We start from the raw sequence: 20,184 nt of genomic DNA on the forward strand, positions 1-20,184 counted from the left end.
TATAACAAGACTTATCAAGCAGTTGAAAGAAGAACAAAGTGCCAGAAGAAGGAAGACAAAGTGTCGTGGAATGAAGTGCCGGAAGAAGGAAGTGTCAGGAAATAAAGTGCATAAAGGAGGACGGACTTGACTTGTGCTTGGAGGATATTCTTGTCAAGGGTCTAGGGTTTGGCCTTGATCAATAAGAAGCTTCAATAAGAGAAATTTACTAAAGGGTTTTCCTCTCAAGAGGAGAGTTTTTGGCCTTGGTAGAGAGCCAACATCTTGTGTTTTTGTTCTTATGTTTTTGGTAGCAGATTGATGAAGTGCACACACATGCATTAATAAGAAGAAGAAGAAGATTAAGCTAACAAGAAAAAGGAAAAAGACTCCACAAATTGTTATCAAGTCAAGAAGAATCACTCTGCACCTAATTGCCCTAGATTCTTCAACAGATATGTGTGAGTTTCTAGATGATTCACGCCTTATCTCAGTTAATACTGATTAATTAACCATATTCCCTAAGTTTAGACTTAGGAAATATTTAAAAATCAGTTAATAATCTAATTAAGGCACTTTTAGGCGAAATTTCTAGAAACGATTTCTGGGTTTTGGAGATCTCATGTATTCTAGCCTCTCCACAAAATTTCGTGGATATGATGCTACAAAAACTAACACTCTCCCTTAGCGAGGAATGTGTTCTAGCGTTGTTGCTAGCAACACTATGTCTCTGCATCATTTCTTACTACGTTGTTGATATTTAGCTGTTGTCACCTTCCAACTACTGCGCAACTCTGATATACATTGCATCTGTGTTGTTGTTGACCATGCCATACTGCTGCCACACTTCATCTGCACTGCAACTCCCTCTCATCTGTTGTTGTTGCAACTGCAACATCCAAAACATCCAAAATAGCTTGTCCCTGCTACTAAAACGAGTTCTCCACCATACCCATTTGTTCTCTGAAATAGACCAACTTAGCTCTCCCTAGAGATTTCGTGAGTATATCTGCAACTTGCTCTTCTATGGGAACATACTACAGCTGGACTGCTCCTCGATGTACGCAATCTCTGATGAAGTGACATCGAATATCGATGTGCTTCGACCTGTCATGAAACACTAGATTCTCATAGAGCTTTATGCGACTTTGATTATCACAATAAACATTGGTCATCTCCATCCTTTGCCTGAACAATCATACTAGTAGCTTCCGAAGCCATATAGCTTTGCACATAGTTGTGTTGGTTGCCATATACTTTGTTTCTGCAGAGCTCATTGCTACTGACTTCTACTTCCTGCTACACCAAGAAGCCATCCCTGATCCAACACTGAAGTAGTACCCTAAGGTACTTTTCTTGTCCATTGAACTGCCTGCCTAATCTGCATCTGTGTACCCACAAAGTTTGACATCATCCTCTCCAGTATATTTCAACACATACTCGACTGTGCCGCAAATGTACCTTAGAATATGGCTCGTTGTTGCCCAATGTACCCTTTTCGGTTCCACCAGGAACTGACCAAGGGTATTGACTGTAAAGCAAATATCTGGCCAAGTGTTGACCAGATACATGAGAGACCCAATGAGTTGTCTATACAAGGTGGGGTCGACATCCTTGTCATCTGATGCATCTATCTTCTTCAAGTTGGTAATCATGGGTGTAGACATTGGTTTGCAATCTTGCATTTTGAAACTCTTCAAAATATCTATAACGTATCTTCCTTGCCCAAGGAAGATCTCTCCATCCTTCTGCCACACCTCCAATCCTAGGAAATAGTGCATCATCCCCAAACCCCTCATGTCAAATTTTGTTGCCAGGTTCCTCTTGCAATCCTCTATGAGCCCTGATGATCCTTTCAAAAATAGATCATCCACATACAAAACTAGAATGAGGAGCTCATCCTCTACCATCAAATAGTAAAGGTTGGGATCTGTATCACTCTTGACGAACCCCATCTATTGCAAGTAGGTGTCAATTCTACCATAGCATGCCATAGGAGCCTACTTGAGCCCGTATAGAGCCTTCTTTAATTTGCACACATGTGTGCGCCTCTATTGAGTCTCGAAGCCCTCCAGTTTTCTATGCACACTTCCTCCTCTATTACTCCATTCAAGAAGATTGTCTTGACATCCATCTGGTGAATCTGCCATCCCATTTGAGCTACTAGAGATATAACTAACCGGATAGAAGTGTATCTGCCAACTGGGGCAAAGGTTTCCTCATAATCTATCCATTTCTTTTATGCATACCCCTTTGCCACGAACCTAGCCTTGTACTTTTCCACACTGTTGTCTGCCGCATATTTGACTTTATAGATCCACCTCGAACCTACAACTGAATTGTCTTCTAGCCTGGGCACTACCTCCCAAACATCATTCGTCATAATAGAGCTATACTCTTCTACGATGGCATCTATGCACACCTAATTGTTGTGTGGCTTCCTAAAAGCTGGAAGGTTCTGCAACTTGAGCTACCAATGCTTGTTACCTCTCAGGTTGTCTGCATTATCTCTTGCTCGTCCTAGGAGTTCCGATAAACTCCTCTGCATCTCTTAATGTCTGACGAACCTCTCTGTTGGCTCGACCACTAGTCGTGGGAGGTTCTGCTAGCACCTCGTCATCCTATCTCTGCTGCTCTATCTGCTGAGAACTCCCTGAATTTCTTGCACCTAAGGAAATACTAGTACTAGTCACAGTACTTGAACCTTTTGATTGCCCCCCTGCTTGTCCCACTTGTTGCCCCTGCTGTTGGACTAAATGAGCTTATGCTGATTGATTCTAATCACCTACAGGCATCTCACGAGATCTCCTAAAAGCTCAGTCCTCCATGAATTTCACATCTTGCCTTACTAGTATCTTCCTACTGCTAGGAATGTAGATTCTGAATGCCTTTGAGTTTTTGTTGTACCCAATGAAAAACCGCTTCTCTGCAGTCTGCTCCAGTTTGGTCCTTTTATCATCTAGCTCATGACAATAAGCAACACTGCCAAAAAATTTGAGGTGGTTGACTTCTGGCTTCTTCCCTGTGAAGACTCCTTCTGGCGTTTCTTCCCCAATGCTCTATGAGTAGTCCTATTTTGAATATACACTATCGTGTTACATGCTTCTACCCACAGAAATCTAGGTAGATCCTAGTCATATAACATAGTCTTTGCAGCTCCAACAATGGTTCTGTTTTTTCGCTCCACTACACCATTCTATTGCAGATTATATGGAGTTATCCATTCTCTCTTGATGCCTTCCTTCGCACAGAAATTTGTGAAGTCTTTATCAATATATTCTCCAACATTATCTTAGCGAAACACCTTGATCTTCTTCCCTATCGCATTCTCCACAAGAGCTTCAAACTCTCTAAAATGATCGAAGACCTCATCCTTGGTCTTCAAGAAGTAGATCCATGTTTTCCTGGAATGATCATCAATAAAGGTGACGAAATATTCGACACCGCTAACAGCTCTAGTGAACATCAAGCCACAAATATCTGAGTGTATAAGTCCTAACATACCATCAGTTATGTTGTCACTTCTTCGAAATGTCGCCTTAGCATACTTTCCAGGTACGCATCCTCTGCACATATTATCGTGTTCAATTCCAAGTTCAAGAACCCCTGTTATGGTTTCTTTGAGCATCCTAAGTGCTCCATGGTGTAGATGTCCCATTCTCCTGTGCCATAATTCATTCAGCTCCTTCCCACAACTATTGTTACTGCCTATCAGTGCCATTGGAGAATTGATTTGTAACCGGTACAACCTGTTACTTCGAACTCCAATATTTCTTACCTTTTTACAGCTCGGGTGTTTGACATACACTTTCTTCTCCACAAAGTGAATATTATACCCCTTATCATGTAACTGGGATACTGAAATCGGGTTCTGGCACATGCAATACATCTGAAGCGCTGGAGCTTGCTCCTGACTCCCCCTGAAAATATATGGTACCTCTCCCTACTAGAGTACATTTCGTTTTGTTTCCCATAGTAATATGGAGATCCATCTGCGCCTCTTTGTAGCTAAAGAAATATTCTCTAACCCCTATCATGTGAGTTGAAGCTCCACTGTCTATATACCACACTCCTGTGAAGCTGATCCTGCTAAGCAAGCAAATTTGTCTTCCAATCTGGAAGATAAATCTGAAGTCTCATGACTGTTACATTTGTCCATGGCTATACTTGAACAAATTTAGTGTGTTATTCCTCTTTTTCTCCCGACGCGGATTCTTCTCTACAACTTGCATCAAAAACTCTCTACATCCAACCAGGCTTCTGCTCAGTGAAAATCTAAGCTACAACTACTCCCTCTGACTGTTGGAATCACTAATCTGGGCAATTTGATTTTCCTGCTTCCTTTCAACTGAAAAATCAAACTGCTGCCCTAGCAACTCGAACTGCCTATTCTAAGCTCTGCGCAGTTTCTCTGGAAATTTCGATCTGTTTCTCCCTCTAAACAACGAAATTCCTTTCTCTGCTTCTAAGCTTCCCAGCTGATCAATTAAGCTCTAATACCATGTGAAATTTTATTTATTGCAGCGACTGGAAGTTATTCTTCTAACTCAAAAATTAATTATGCAGTTTATTTGCTACGGCAAATAACGAATAAAATCACAACTACAATTTTCACCATAAAAATACTGCAGAAAATAAGATATTAGAAACTGAGAAATTCTAGTGCACACAATAAATTTGACACAATTATTTTTGGACAATTGTTCCTAGAAAAACCCAACTTGTGAAAATCAGTGCAACAAATGAGGGTTTTATTATTAATGTTTAGCAACAATACTAAGTACAATAATTTAGATGCCCAGCTGGCAATCTAATATGAAGAAAATACTAGCAAAAATATTGTGAGAATTTTCTCTCACCCCACAACTATTTTTTGCCTCTAAAATAGCTTCCCCTGCCTCTACGCTGAGCTACCTGCGTCACCCTCTACGCAGAGCCTACGCTGGCCCTCTAAAAATTTCGGCCTTCCTTCCTTCGTCTCTTCCGAGAGCTAAAAACTTCTTCCCAGAATGCTACTGCTCTCCTCTTCCACCTGCTACTCACCCTCTGGCTCTATCTTCTTTGTTGAGTCGTTGCTACTGAGAAAATCGAACTCCTTGGGCAACTAAGTATCTGCATTGGATGATCTCCATCATCACATCGACTTTCTTTTATAATCCATTGTTGGATCACCAACGACCAAGATTAAAACTTAATCAATGGCTAGGAACATTTTTGGGTCAATCAATGTGAGTTTCTAGATGATTTATGCCTCATCTCAATTAATATTGATTACTTAACCATATTCCCTAAGTTTAGACTTAGGAAATAGACTTGGGAAATATTTAGAAATCAGTTAATAATCTAATTGAAACACTTCTAGGCGGAATTTCCAGAAACGATTTCTAGGTTTTAGAGATCTCATGTATTCTACCCTCTCCACAAAATTTTGTGGCTAGAACACATCTGATGCTACAAAAACTAACACATAATGAACCTTGCAATCACCTTCTTCTACACAAACTTGGCCTTGTAGCTACTGCAATGCCTCCGTGAAGTCCTCATCTTCTGTGTATTCCTCTTGATATGCATTATGGGTGAAAGGCTCCATGTGCATAAAAGTATTGATCCATACCTTAAATTGTTGTTGTGCTCATCAACCATGGATAGGGTTTTGAAACTTCTTTTTTAAGCCAACTAATGGATCCTAAAATAACCCACAAAAACCCAAAAGAAAGTTGCACCATTACAAATATGATCACTAGAGTGTTGTGGACATTCCACTCAAACAATTCATCGCAATAGATCTTAAAAGTTTTTGGAAACCTTTGATATGTATTGCTTTACTTAAGAATGTGTTTTAGTACTATTACCTTAACACACAAATATTGAATAACCAAATACTAAAATAAAATAAGTTAAAACAAATACCACCAACGTCCACATAATGATCACAAGATGTATCCTAAGAAACCTAATACACGAAAACCCAACCAGAAGTTGAGGAATATGCCTCTCTTTTCTTCTTAGATTTGAAATGAAAATAGAAGGAGAGGTGAACTCTCCATGGAGTTGCCATGGACATTGTAGCCTATATGGTTGCTACATGATCTTCTAGTTCCTTTGTCACTCCCTTGCTCGTGAAACAGTGATCAATGCAACAAGAATGGAACCCCTTCCCTCCCTTGCAACCCAATGTTTAATATGTCCTAATAGTCATCTAGGATTATGGCTAGGGTTTTCACATGCCTCAACTCCCTATTACTATTTAGTATTACGGTCTTGTACCATCTAGAGTCCACATGTGATTAGCTCCATATGTATCAGTAAAGGTAGCTATCATGGCATCCTCGTCATCCACTCGACATAAAGGCATAACTTTCCTATATCAACTCCAATGGAGATATCTTTGCATCATTGAAAAGCTCTCAATGTGTAGAACAACATTGAGATGTTACTAATTTCATCTGCAAAGCTTTCACCCCAAAAATGATCATTTAATGCCTCGAGAGTCAAAGGAGCTCCAAAAGTTTCAAAACCTCAAATCACCTAAACAAAGGCATGCCCCTAAAATGGGTCCTACAAGCCTTTAGATCCAATTTTTCCACCAAAAAATGTACCAAATTAGATGGCAAATTATATAGTGATCCATTTTAGATCATTGTGGGACTATCTACTTCCACTACCTCAAGAGAAATAGTACTTGTTAAATGTGAGCCCAATCAATGCGTTGTAAGCTACTTCCACTATCTACTATCTAGGCCAACTAAGCATTAGTGTAGTTACAAATCACTGTGAGGTAGGCTATTAGGGCAACTACATAAAAGGGATACAAAACATTAAAGAAGACAAATTTTGGCCAAACATATAGAAGACAAATTCTGGGATGAAACAATAATAACCAAAACTGTACCCATGTAATGTTTTCCTTAAGTTCTCACTATGTAGGAAAAGCAACAATTTCCTTATATTCTATTCTTTGTGTATAACATACACACTTTCAGCGTTAGTTCTAGATTCAAGTATGATCCATTTCAATTGCACTCTTTCAGCATTAGTTCTAGATTCAAGTATGATCCATTTCAATTGCAACCTCTTTGTTTGATCCCATAAGTTATCTTAATCATTTGCACACAAAGAAGATAATATTATTAAATGCTCCTTCAAACAAGAAAAACTAATGCCATTGTTAACAACCCAGGATATTATTAAAAACATTGACCTGGCAAGAATATAAAATGGCCTTCTCAAACATAAAGAAGTATTGAAGATGTCATCGAAAGTCTACGCAAGTCAACTAACCCTAGCTAACCATAGGAACTAAATTTCAAGAGAAATCTATTAACCAAGCCACCAAAGTTTATTACAGTTATAATGTTATCTGAACCAGATCCTAAAACAGTGGAGGATCAAACTGAATCCAAACTGGATCCAGTTGAAGGTCAAACCAACAATGGATGGACATTGGCGGAAAACCACGCTGAAGAACCAGCAGAACGAGGGTCAGGTGAGGGGCAGCCCAACCCAGAACTGGCCAAAAGTAGTGGATAACCCAAACGTTCTAGTTCAGAAACCCGTTCTGACAGACAGGCTATCAGATGCACAACTCTACAAAGCCTATCAGATGCCTTCAACAATAAACTCTTTGCATTGCTACCCCTTTTCCTTGCCTTGAAGATTGTGGAATTGCAAGGAAATTCCACACATAACAAGAAAAGAGACAATGCCATGCGAAAATTAACTAAAAAATGGATTTAATAAACTACTATTTAGACAAGCAGGAATGCAAATTAAGAAAAATATAGAGGAAATAGAAAAAGAAAAATTGTCCTCCCTTTCTTATGATGTGTGAAGTTACATTCCAATGCACTATACTATCTATTACATTTCCATTCAGTTGATCAATTACCTCCTTTGGACAAGGCGAATGAAGTGTTGGGGGGGCACAAAGGCCCGTTCCATGTCAACAAGGGCAACCACCATTTTTTTAGCCTCAACTCTAAAATTATCCAAAGCAGAGGAGGCAATTGCAACAATCTGTTTCAAAAAAACAATATCCACAGATCATCAAAGATAAAAATAAACTGCATAACTAGAGCTTGATCAAAAACAAAAACTAATTTTCAAGTTTAAAAAATGCATACATCAATAGCTTCTTGACATTTAAATGCTCTTGATTCATGGTTAAAAGAAAAAGAAAAAAGAAAAAAAAGAGGAGGAAAGATCTAGATACCAATTTTTCCTACTTCAGCAAATAAAAGAAATACATCTCTATTCACTGTTGTTTCCAAAACTTCGACAAAATATAAATGAAGTAGGATGTGACCCAAGAGGCAAGCAGTAACTATTTGAGAAACTGGAGTCAAAGCCAAGATGAGAAGAAATTGAAAGCGCAACCAAGAAAATCAATGGAACAAATTAAAATTTTCACAAAAGGATCCATTTTTCTTGGGATTTTCAAAGTGAGTGCATTTTACAAATTGACAAACTTTTCAAACAATGTTCCCGTGATTCTGTTAGGCAAACCTCTCATGTAAAAAATGTAGGCATGCTTACACTGAAAGCAACAATGTCAATATGTTAATACAAGATCCAATTGCAATTGTTTCAAACATGTTTTACTTACCTCTCTTTTGAATGGAGGATATCTTCCAAGGCCTGGCGTAGAAGATGCAGCAGTGGATACGATATCAATGAGTACACGGTGCACCTATTCCACAAGCAACTCCAAGGGTCCATATTAAAACTTTGCCCAAAAAGACTATGTAATGCCAAATTTGCTATAAAAACTAACAAAAAATTCCAAAGATGTGATCAAGCCTTGAACATTCCTCTGAATTTTAACACACTCCCTGTAGTTGATTTATTGGGTGCAAAAAAACAACCACAATCAACAGCATAGCAAAAGAATCCTCAAATGCACCTGAATAGGGCTTTTCAAGCCTCATTTACAGTTTTTTTTGAGCTTGTGAATAGTAGGAATCTTGTAAAAAACTGACCAGTATTTGACAGCTACGATGGTGAATAGTAGGAATCTTCTAAAGAATATTATCTCTTTAATAAATTTCAGTTTAGTTTCCATATAATCATTATTTCTCTGCCGATGTGATGCAGAAATGAAATTTAATGAAAAATTAAAATCAAATTGTGTATTGGTGGATTCAAACAAGAGTTGGAGATTACCTCGTCAACACAAAGACGTGCAGGTTCTTTTGCTAACTCCAGAACTCCTTTTATTAGGGCCCTTAATCCCTTCTCTGGGGATATAAGATATGGCTGATAGCCATCTGCTTCTAACACAATCTACATACCAAAAAAACCAGAAAGTCAACTTTTCTCTAGATTTTCCAGCAATATCATATATAATGCTTATAGCTCAAAAAAATGATAACAAAAAACACGTAGATAGTTGTAACCCTATAATGCATTACCCTCTTCACATTGTTGATATCAAAATGTCTATCTAAAGGAAGCTGTTTAATCCTGTTAGGAAAACTTCCCTCGAAGCTTGCTACCACTTTCCAACCACCACCCTGTAGAACAAAGATAAGAAAATGAGCATCCACGTGGCATATTTTTAAGTGGAATGCATTAAACCTGTTATTTGTCAGAGAAGGAAATTTCAAAAGACATATTTAGTAGACCAAACAAAAATCGGTTACATCTTACAAACTAGAAATGAATAAACTATGTCTCACTCCCTCACAATTTGAGAAGAAATCCCCCAACAAATTACACCTATGCCCAGAAGCTAAAAGTGCATCTCATTTTCCAGCCCCTGAAATGATATCAAACACTCAAGTGATGGAAAATATTTAAGGAAAGAGATGAGATTAACTTAAATGCTTGTCCCACTAAGAAGAAGATTCCACAACAAAACCAAACTATGCAGAATGTTGAAACTGCTAGGAAATAGTTACACAAATGGCATGTAACTCATCGACATGTTTAAATGTTTGCACGAGATTTACCACATAGCATTCAACTAATCAGCAACTCCAACAGAATACTAGGACTATCAAGCAGAGTAGAGTCTTGAGCACCCAACCATTACATCCATCCCAAAAGCTAAAAATGTATTTCTATTCTGGCCTCTGAAATAATAGGATATGCTTAATCAATTAACAAAATATTCAAGGAAAGAGTTGAGATTCATTTGCATGCTTATCCACCGGGAAGAAGGTTCCACACCAAAACCAAATTATGCAGAAAATACTACAAAATAGTTATACAGATGTTGTGTCACCAATCAACATGTTCTGTACCAGATTTACCAGATAGCATTCAAGCTATCAGCAACCATAAAACAGAAAACTAGGTCAGTTAGGCAGCACAGTCTCAAGATTACCCTACCAGTGGGAGGCAGGAATATGATCACCAAATTCTTCTTGGCCTATGTTATGAGAGTCAATGTTCTATAGCATTTTTGGTTTATAGCTGCTAAATCACAGTTCACTGCCATTCAGTTCCTCTGTCATTTTGTTCTTCTAGGTTTCCTATTTTTTTATTGGATCTCTTGAAGCCCCCTATTTTTCTCTCCTGCTCTCATCCAAATTTTCCGGTAGTTGTTTTGGCACACATCCCATTCCTTATATACTCTTTTATTCTTGTTCTTCACGAGTTCTCCAGGCAATACTTTAATACTACCAATGGTTCACTCATCTTTATACTTTTTATAGTCCTATCGGCCAACTTTTGCGACTAGTGGGCATTAATACTTGAACAGAACTTTAAATTTGAAATATATGGGCATTGCCTGTGGAGCTTCAATTTCCATCACATACTAATTATTTAGACAGCATTCACAAAAATAATCAAGAACATGTATCTTGAACCAAAAGTTAAAATCCAATATTCAGAAAAACTGAAATCATCAATCCCTTATGTTTATTATCAACATTTTAACATTTAAAATCCATATTATAACACCTAGCTTTCCCGCATTTCTAGCATTACCTTAAAGAATGTCTTAACAACTTATATCTACCTATATAATTAGATTTGCCCCCAAAAAGAACTTATTTTTATTTATCTATAAGGAGGCCTTTCATAGACAATGGAACCTTGGTCTAATTACCCATGGCTTTTAGACTAATTTCTTTCAATAGCATTGATAGAACCACATCATCAAGATTTAATGTAGTTGCATTACTCCCATGAGCTACAGCCAAAATATCCCATGAATTTGGAAAAGAACATAATAGACTAACGCACTTATCTTCCTCAAAAACTTTAATATTTGTTACTTTTAGGGATGTTCTATGCTTAGAGCAATTTATTTCAATTTTCACAGTTAGCTCAATATCTTTTCCAGATTAGCAATCACAACAGCATTAAAGTAAACCGCAGATAGAACATAAACATAAATCGCTAAAGACAAGCCAAGACAAGAGGACACAAGATGTGGCGCTAGCCAGGGACAAACCCCAATGTGGGGAAACCCTTGATCAATTCTTCTTATATGTTCTTCAATAGTTCAGCAGAGATAGTGCATTTACAACAGAAGTCAACACTTTGACTTATCTAGATAAGGGCATAGATCATCTCTAAGAAGATGATACATGAGATCAGTTGAAGACATGCTACTTCAACTGATTCTCCAAGGTGACTCCTTCACCTATCATTGTGCTGCATCTTGTCATCATGCTGCACCTCATCGCGCTGCACCATGCTGCACCCTATGCTGCACTGTTGTCCTATGTGCCATTGTTGAACCACGTTGTCATACAACATGTCTCATGTGCTTGCCACAGCTATCCATGTTGTCCATGCTTGCCATGTTGCACCATGCTTGCCATGCTATCCATGCTTGCCATGTTGCACCATGTTGTCCATGCTTGCTGTCCCATTGTGCCACTGCTGCACAATGTCGTGGTTGTCCCATTGTGCCACTGTTGCACAATGTCATTGTGGTACGATTGTGCCACTGCTGCACAATGGCATGGCTGTCCCATTGTGCCACTGCTGCACAATGTCATTGATGTCCCATTGTACCATTGCCTCATCATTGTGCTGTCAATTGAACATTGTGGCACAATATCATTGCTGCTAGTACTGTTGTCCCATCACGGCTTGTTATCCCAGCAATCCAACATTGTTGTTGTCCCAACATACTTATTTGCTCTAAATATGTATGTATCATTGCCTAGCTGTCCTAGTTTTACTACTGTAACAGCTGTACCTAACAGTCATGCCCAAAACACTGCTGTTCGGGGCATATGGCAGCCTTAACACTTTCTTCGGCTCACAGTTCTAGGGTCCTTGACTGCAGCAATCTTGGATTGGTTAGGGTACTTCTAACAACCCTTCAATCTGCCAGAAGTGCCCTCCTTTACTGCGGCTGCCCTTCTAAGAGAGGAAGACACCCTATACTGCATTTTCTGGGCAGTCTATCCCATTGTGCCACTGCTGCACAATGTCATTGATGTCCCATTGTACCATTGCCTCATCATTGTGCTGTCAATTGAACATTGTGGCACAATATCATTGCTGCTAGTACTGTTGTCCCATCACGGCTTGTTATCCCAGCAATCCAACACTGTTGTTGTCCCAACATACTTATTTGTTCTAAATATGTATGTATCATTGCCTAGCTGTCCTAGTTTTACTGCTGTAACAGCTGTACCTAACAGTCATGCCCAAAACACTGCTGTTCTGGGCATATGGCAGCCTTAACACTTTCTTCAGCTCACAGTTCTAGGGTCCTTGACTGCAGCAATCTTGGATTGGTTAGGGTACTTCCAACAACCCTTCAATCTGCCCAGAAGTGCCCTCCTTTACTGCGGCTGCCCTTCTAAGAGAGGAGGAGACCCTATACTGCATTTTCTGGGCAGTCTATCCCTCATCAACAACTTCGGCCTTCCTCTGTTTGTTGCGGCTTGCTATTTCAAGTCTCCTCTTCACTGCAGCAGCCCAGCACTCTTCCAAATGATCCTAAAACAGTCCTTATTGCTGCAGCACAAGGCCTGCTGTTAGGGCACACCTGGACAGTGACTAGGGCACAAACTGAACTGTGGATTTAGCCTCATACATCAGCGTTTAGGGCATGTCTTCCACGTATAATTAGGCCTCATCCTTGGCTGCGGCTAGGGCACGTTTAGGTCTCCTTTATACATCACTCATCTGCATCTATAGTGCTGTGTTAGTCCTTCTATTCTCTGCGGCTAGGGCACAACATGACCCTCCTTTCTCTATTGTTAGATGTCTTTTCCTCAGACAGTGTTTAGGGCTTTTAAGGACAGCTGCTTAGGGTCTCTTCTAGACCTGTGTTTAGGGCAGTTAGAACTTCTCCTTGCTGCACTATAGAAGTCTCCTCCATGACTGCGTTAAGGCTTCTTCATTGACTGCATTAGGGCTTCGTCATTAGGGCAACGTCTAGCCTAGGGCACGCCCTCTAGATCTCTCCTTCATCAAAACCCAAAACAGAATGAAGAGGGAGATCACAAGAGTGTGTGTGTGTCAAAATGACTTGAAGGCCACCTCTATTTATACTAAAACGTTGAGCACAAGTGGGGGTAGTTTCGTCGTTGGCCGACCTTGACAAATCGTCTTATAACACAATTAAATTCATAACTCCATGAATGCTTATCGGAATCGGATGATCTTTAGATCAATCCTACACCTCTCGATGAGAGGAATCCAAGAAAAATATCAGCTGCCATAAATAAGATGACCCACATGAAGTTTGGCCCTAGTTGCCAATTCTAACACTCCCTCTCAACTACGAAGAACTCCATCCGCTGATCCATATGTCTGATTGTACTATCTCTGTCATCACTGCCCTGCACTGCTCTACTCTGCTCTACTCTGCTCTACTGAACCATGAAGAAGAAGAATTGATCGAGAATGTCTCATACCATTCTCTATTGACCTGAAGTCAGTTCCATATGAAGAGAATGTGTCATACCACTCTTATTGACCCGAAGTCAGTTTCATTGATCCCAAATCAATATCACAAAAGAGTGTCTCAAACCACTCATATTGATCGCAGATCAGTTTCATTGATCCCAGATCAATGGAGGTCATCCTAGAATAGGGAGTACGGTAGATACAACGATGCATCCATCGATAGTACTACTATGGTCCCTAACCCCATTTCCCTGCTCATTGGCCAAATGAGAGGTACTTCCCATGAGTCCCAGACTGCATGGGTAGGATGCCTCGACAGGAGAACCATTCATCATGTCCCTAAGTCGCCTCGGGGTATCACAGGGGAAGGTTGAGCCATTCACCCTGTACACAGCGCACCATTAGGGGAGGGTGAGTCACCCTATGGTCGTGTGTTGCTCCAGTAAGTACCCCAAGCGCCCCGGAGCTCCCAGAGCTCAATGCATGCAACATGCAGGACCCTTATAAGAATGTCTCTTAGAGACTCCAAGTCATTTGAGAAAATCACAAATTTGACCTTTCCACGGGGCTTAAACAGAATGTTTGCAACCTGTACATCAGTCTCAATGTGATGGAGCCTCCTCGCTCATCGATGTACCATATCCCAGATAAGGTAGTATTTGATGTCTATATGTTGGAGCAATTATAGAATACGGGATTCCTCAACAATCGAATCCCCCCTTGGTTGACACAGAAGATCACGGTGCTATCCATCATGTGTACAAACAAACTCACTGAAGAGCTCCCGCAACCAGGCAGCTTCGCACGAGGTCATACTCGTAGCTATGTATTCAGTCTCAGCGATGCTCAAAGCAACCGTCTTCTGCTTCCTACTCATCCAGGATATTAAGCAGAACCCAAAGAGAATCAGCACTCAGAAGTGCTCTTGAGATCCTCCACATTGCCTGCCTAGTCAGCATTCGAACAATCATGCAGCTTCATATTTCCGACAGTGTATCTCAATCCATGAGAGATTGTGTCCATGGAATGATTGTTATCTTCATCAAGACATGTGTCCCGTCCATATGGACACTCCTTCGCATAGTGGTCGAACTTATTACAAACAAGGCATCTATCTTTCATTCCACCCTTAGATCTGTATTTCCTAATGAAGTGGTCTTTAGGTAGGCCATCAGAAGCTTCTGTTGCGCCATTCTAATAATGTTATCTGCTTCGACTTCACCCTTGGCAAATTTGAAGAGGGATGAGGAATCCACTGATCCCTTTGTTCTTTCCCAACTGTCTTCGATGGTTGCTCTTTCATTCTTGCTTGGGTATTGTCTTCACCTCACCTCTGATGCCATGTTAACTTTTAAGGATGTTCTATGCTTAGAGCAATTTATTTCAATTTTCACAGTTAGCTCAATATCTTTTCCAGATTAGCAATCACATCAACATTAAATTAAACTGCAGATAGAACATAAACATAAATCGTTGAAGATGAGCCAAGACAAGAGGACACAAAATGTGGCGCTAACCAGGGACAAACCCCAATGTGGGGAAACCCTTGATCAATTCTTCTTATATGTTCTTCAATAGTTCAGCACAGAGAGAGAGAGAGAGAGAGATAGTACATTTACAACAAAAGTCAACACTTTGACTTATCTAGATAAGAGCATAGATCATCTCTGAGAAGATGATACATGAGATCAGTTGAAGACATGCTGCTTCAACTGATTCTCCAAGGTGACTCCTTCACCTATCATTGTGTTGCATCTCGTCATCATGTTGCACCTCATCGTGTTGCACTATGCTGCACCTTATGTTGCACTATGTCCTATGTGCCATTGTTGAACCATGTTGTCATACAACATGTCTCATGTGCTTGCCACAGCTATCCATGGTGTCCATGCTTTCCATGTTGCACCATGATATCCATGCTTGCCATGTTGTCCATGCTTGTTGTCCCATTGTGCCACTGCTACACAATATCATGGCTAACCTATTGTGCCATTGCAACACAATGTCATTATTGTCCCATTGTGCCACTGTTGCACAATGTCATAGTTGTCCCATTGTGCCACTGCTGCACAATGTCATTGTTGTCCCATTGTGCCACTGCCTCATCATTGTGTTGTCCCATTGAACATTGTGGCACAATATCATTGTTGCTAGTACTGTTGTCCCATCACGGCTTGTTATCCCAGCAATCCAACATTGTTGATGTCCCAACATACTTATGTTGCTCTAAATATGTATGTACCATTGCCTAGTTGTCCTAGTTTTACTGTTGTAACAGTTGTACCTAACAGTCATGCCCAAAACACTATTGTTTTGGGCATATGGCAGCCTTAACACTTTCTTCAGCTCACAGTTCTAGGGTCCTTGACTGCAGCAATCTTGGACTGGTTAGGGTACTTCCAACAACCCTTCAATCTGCCCAGAAGTGCCCTCCTTTACTGCGGCTGCCCTTCAAAGAAAGGAGGAGGCCCTATATTGCATTTTTTGGGCAGTCTATCCCTCATCAACAACTTCGGGCTTCCTCTGTTTGCTACGGCTTGCCATATCAAGTCTCCTCTTCACTGCGGCAGCCCAGCACTCTTCCAAATGATCCTAAAACAGTCGTTATTACTGTGGCATAAGGCCTGCGGTTAGGGCACACCTGGACAGTGACTAGGGCACAAATTGAACTGTGGATTTAGCCTCATACATCAGTATTTAGGGCCTGTCTTCCACGTATAATTAGGCATCATCCTTGGTTGTGGCTAGGGCACGTTGAGGCCTCCTTTATACATCATTCATTTGTGTCTATAGTGCTGCGTTATTCCTTTTATTCTCTGCGGCTAGGGCACAACATGACCCTCCTTTCTTTGCGGTTAGATGTCTTTTCCTAGGACAGCATTTACGGCTTTTAAGGAGCTGCTTAGGGCCTCTTCTAGACCTGTGTTTAGGGCAGTTAGAACTTATCCTTCCTGCGCTATAGAAGTCTCCTCCATGACTGCGTTAAGGCTTCTTCATTGACTGCGTTAGGGCTTCTTCATTAGGGCAACGTTTAGCCTAGGGCACTCCCTCTAGATCTCTCCTTCATCAAAACCCAAAACAGAATGAAGAGGGAGATCACAAGAGTGTGTGTGTGTCAAAATGACTTGAAGGCCACCTCTATTTATACTAAAACGTTGAGCACAAGTGGGGGCAATTTCGTTGTTGGCCGACCTTCACGAATTGTCTTATAACACAATTAAATTCATAACTCCATGAATACTTATTGGAATCGGATGATCTTTAGATCAATCCTACACCTCTCAATGAGAGGGATCCAAGAAAAATATCAGCTGCCATAAATAAGATGACCCACATGATGTTTGGCCCTAGTTGCCAATTTTAACAATATTAACAAACAACAATTAACCATAGTTCTAAAGGCAATGAGATGTTGTATCTCAAAATCACTATCATTCATTCTCAGGGGGTATAAATTATTTCGAAGGAAAAGTTTGTTATCAAAGACTTAGACTAGTAGAAAGTCCATAACTTATATAATAACATTGCGGTTGTGGCTTCACCAAAGACATTTAGTAATACGAACTCTAAAAGACATACTTGGATTGTACTCTTTGCCTTCCTATCTAATTTCATCCAATCTATCACCACCATACTCGCAGGTGCAACTACCAACTGGTGCACAACTACCCACTAGTCTTTGTCTACAAGACGGTTTTCCATCTTAACTTCCATAGCTCAAAGTTTTGACCATAAAAATTCTCAATCTCTATTCTAGAACTACTCGACATTCTATTTCACACAAGAATCAGCAATGCAAAGCTCCCATTGAAACCAAGCTTATCACAAACTTACGATAAATTTGCTCTATCAATAACAAGCTAAGCCATGAGCAACAAAGGCTTCCCCTAAAACCAATAACCTTACTCTAGTATCAACTATTAGATTTAAGCCACTTCTAATGAAACAAGGCATAGAGATCTTAAGCAAACAAAACTTAGACAATGACACACAAACGCCACACAAAGATTTATAAAGAAAACCAACAAGACTTATAACCACATCTCTCTCTTCTTCATTCTACTAACTTCACCATTCACAACACTATTTAAGTCTTCCACAGTATCCTAGACCATAATCTATTAACCTAGTCTAGACTACAAACCCAGCCCCTTCAATAAAATTAGATTACAATAGGATGAAACCACAGGTCGAAATAGCACATAACTAAGCAAAAGAATTTCCTTAGGGAATCTAGCCTCCATTCGTCGAATGGGGCTCCAAATTAGGCCCCATATCCCCTAATCAGGTGGTGGGGTGTGCCCCTTGAACTCCCATTGGGATGTGACTAAGTCTACCTCCATATAACTTTTGATACAATGCCTAGATTGAAGCTAGACAAACACCAATTAAAAGAGTGCTTGCAGGACTACTACAATTTGACATATTATATGATATATTCTCAACAATGCCCACTATGTTACAATTTTTGCAATTTTTTGACCATTTTCAATGTCAAAACCCCAACAAAAATAGGAAATCATAATTGGGTTTGTATGAAACCCTCACATAACATATTCAAGAAAACAATGTAGCTATTTTCATATATATGTGATAGATTTTATTGTTTTCCATTATATAAATAGAAAAATAGAGAGTAAGAAGTTGATGAATGTGTAGGATTTAGAATAGGCCTATGATGAATCCCATGCAGGGATTTTTCAATTGTGCATATACAATTACTTAAGCCTATCTTTCTCAAACCCACACTTTTATGATGAATCTCCATACAAAGTGGATTTAGAAAAGGTAAACATGATATCCCAACTTCCTTTCCATGATGCTTGTCCTCTCTATGATGCATCTTTTTGTGAACAAAATGTAATGGATGAGTAGGAATCCATTGAAGGCAATCATGAAAAGATGGTGAAAAGAGTCTTTCATTTGACTCTTCCTTGGAGGTAATGTTATCTCTAACCTCACAACCATCATTTGATATTTACAAGGATGAATTTTATAACTGTGTCATCTTCATTATGTTGCTTGAAATTTACTTCGACTCAAAATCCTCCAAAGCAGTTTCAACAAAAGAAAACGAATTTTTATTCAATTCTTCAAGGAAGATCAATTTCCAAGATTCCCTCCAATTACACAGGTACATTTGATTGTCCTCGAGCAAAAGGAAAACAATGCGAGAAAAAAGAAATCACATGGTCAAGCTACCCTTTGTTCCTCAAGCTTTGGGGGCAAAACTTCCCATAGCGAGGGGCATATTGTATCCCTAAACATTATTTTTGTATGCAAATAAATATATGTTTATAAGTTATTTTGCATTCAAGCTCATAATTTTGTAATGATTTTGTACAAGGACATTTATGTTAAATAAGGTCGCTTATTAATAATTATGCAAGTATTGAATAAGTGATAAGTAATAGGATTAGATATAGCTTTGGGAACAAAGCTTATATAGGGGGGAGGGGGGCATGTTGTGTGCCTAAACAACATATAAGCTCATTAATGACCCATCACTAAGTTTTGATTACTCATATTAATTAACGAGATATCACTAAGTGGAATGCATTAATGACACCACTATCTTAGTAGAGAAGTGTTACCATGATACTTCTACTAAATGGGGTCTCCCCCCTCACTTATAATCAATGAATTCTACAACCAGTACACACATTGATAAGGAGTCTAGTTTATAGCTTTTAACATATGTATTTCTCATTATTATTTTCGGTAGGAGAGTATTATTTCAGTTTTGAGTGACAAAGCATTTTGGTTTCCTATGCTCAGGTAGTTGATATCCTATCTCTCTCTATCTCTATTATTGTGCTTAGTTGCTAACTTTTTGGATCTTGTAGAGATTTTCCCTCTTAGTTAGAGTGGTTGGTTTTCTTGATGCAAAGCCATAAAATCTTATGCTTGCTTAGTGGAAAAGAAGCTAGATATTGTTTTTCACATTTTGGTGTTGAACTCTAATCATGAGTGGGATTTCCCACATCACTAGTATCGGAGCCTTATGATTTTGCTCAAGATTTAGGTCATGATCTTTTCCAGTCTCTTTGGTTCAAATATGTATATCCTATTTCATTATTCTTGCAATCTTGCTTTGCTTATGTAGTCAGTTTTTCCATATATGCATAGCGATCACAAATTCACAAGTTTTATTATTTGAAAGGAGATAGTGTTTGGGTATTCTAGGGCTTCATCATACCATTTAATCTTAATCCACATACTTGTGGAATTTTTCCGACTGCTCCTCAATTTCACATCTGGAGTTGAAAGCCCAAATGCATCAAACCACGTATTTGAAAGAACCTAGCATATGCTCAAAACCATAGGAAGTTGTGTAGAAATTGAACGTAGAGAAGAATACTCTATGAGGTAGAAGAA

At 39.4% G+C, this 20,184-nt stretch overlaps 1 protein-coding gene across 1 annotated transcript in view; it reads right to left on the minus strand.

The window, feature by feature from the left end:
- The window catches only part of LOC149181342 (dynamin-2A-like), a 58,731-nt gene that overhangs the window by 11,162 nt on the left and 27,385 nt on the right, over positions 1-20,184 (minus strand). The window contains 4 exon segments of the mRNA XM_089416578.1: positions 7,868-7,995; positions 8,585-8,668; positions 9,142-9,261; positions 9,390-9,491. Coding sequence (XP_089272704.1) covers positions 7,868-7,995; positions 8,585-8,668; positions 9,142-9,261; positions 9,390-9,491 — 434 coding nt within the window.

This window comes from Pinus tabuliformis, chromosome 3_2 (assembly GCF_031772625.1).
Source record: "Pinus tabuliformis cultivar Carrire ecotype Pingquan chromosome 3_2, CPIR1, whole genome shotgun sequence".
Taxonomy (NCBI): Eukaryota; Viridiplantae; Streptophyta; class Pinopsida; order Pinales; family Pinaceae; genus Pinus; species Pinus tabuliformis.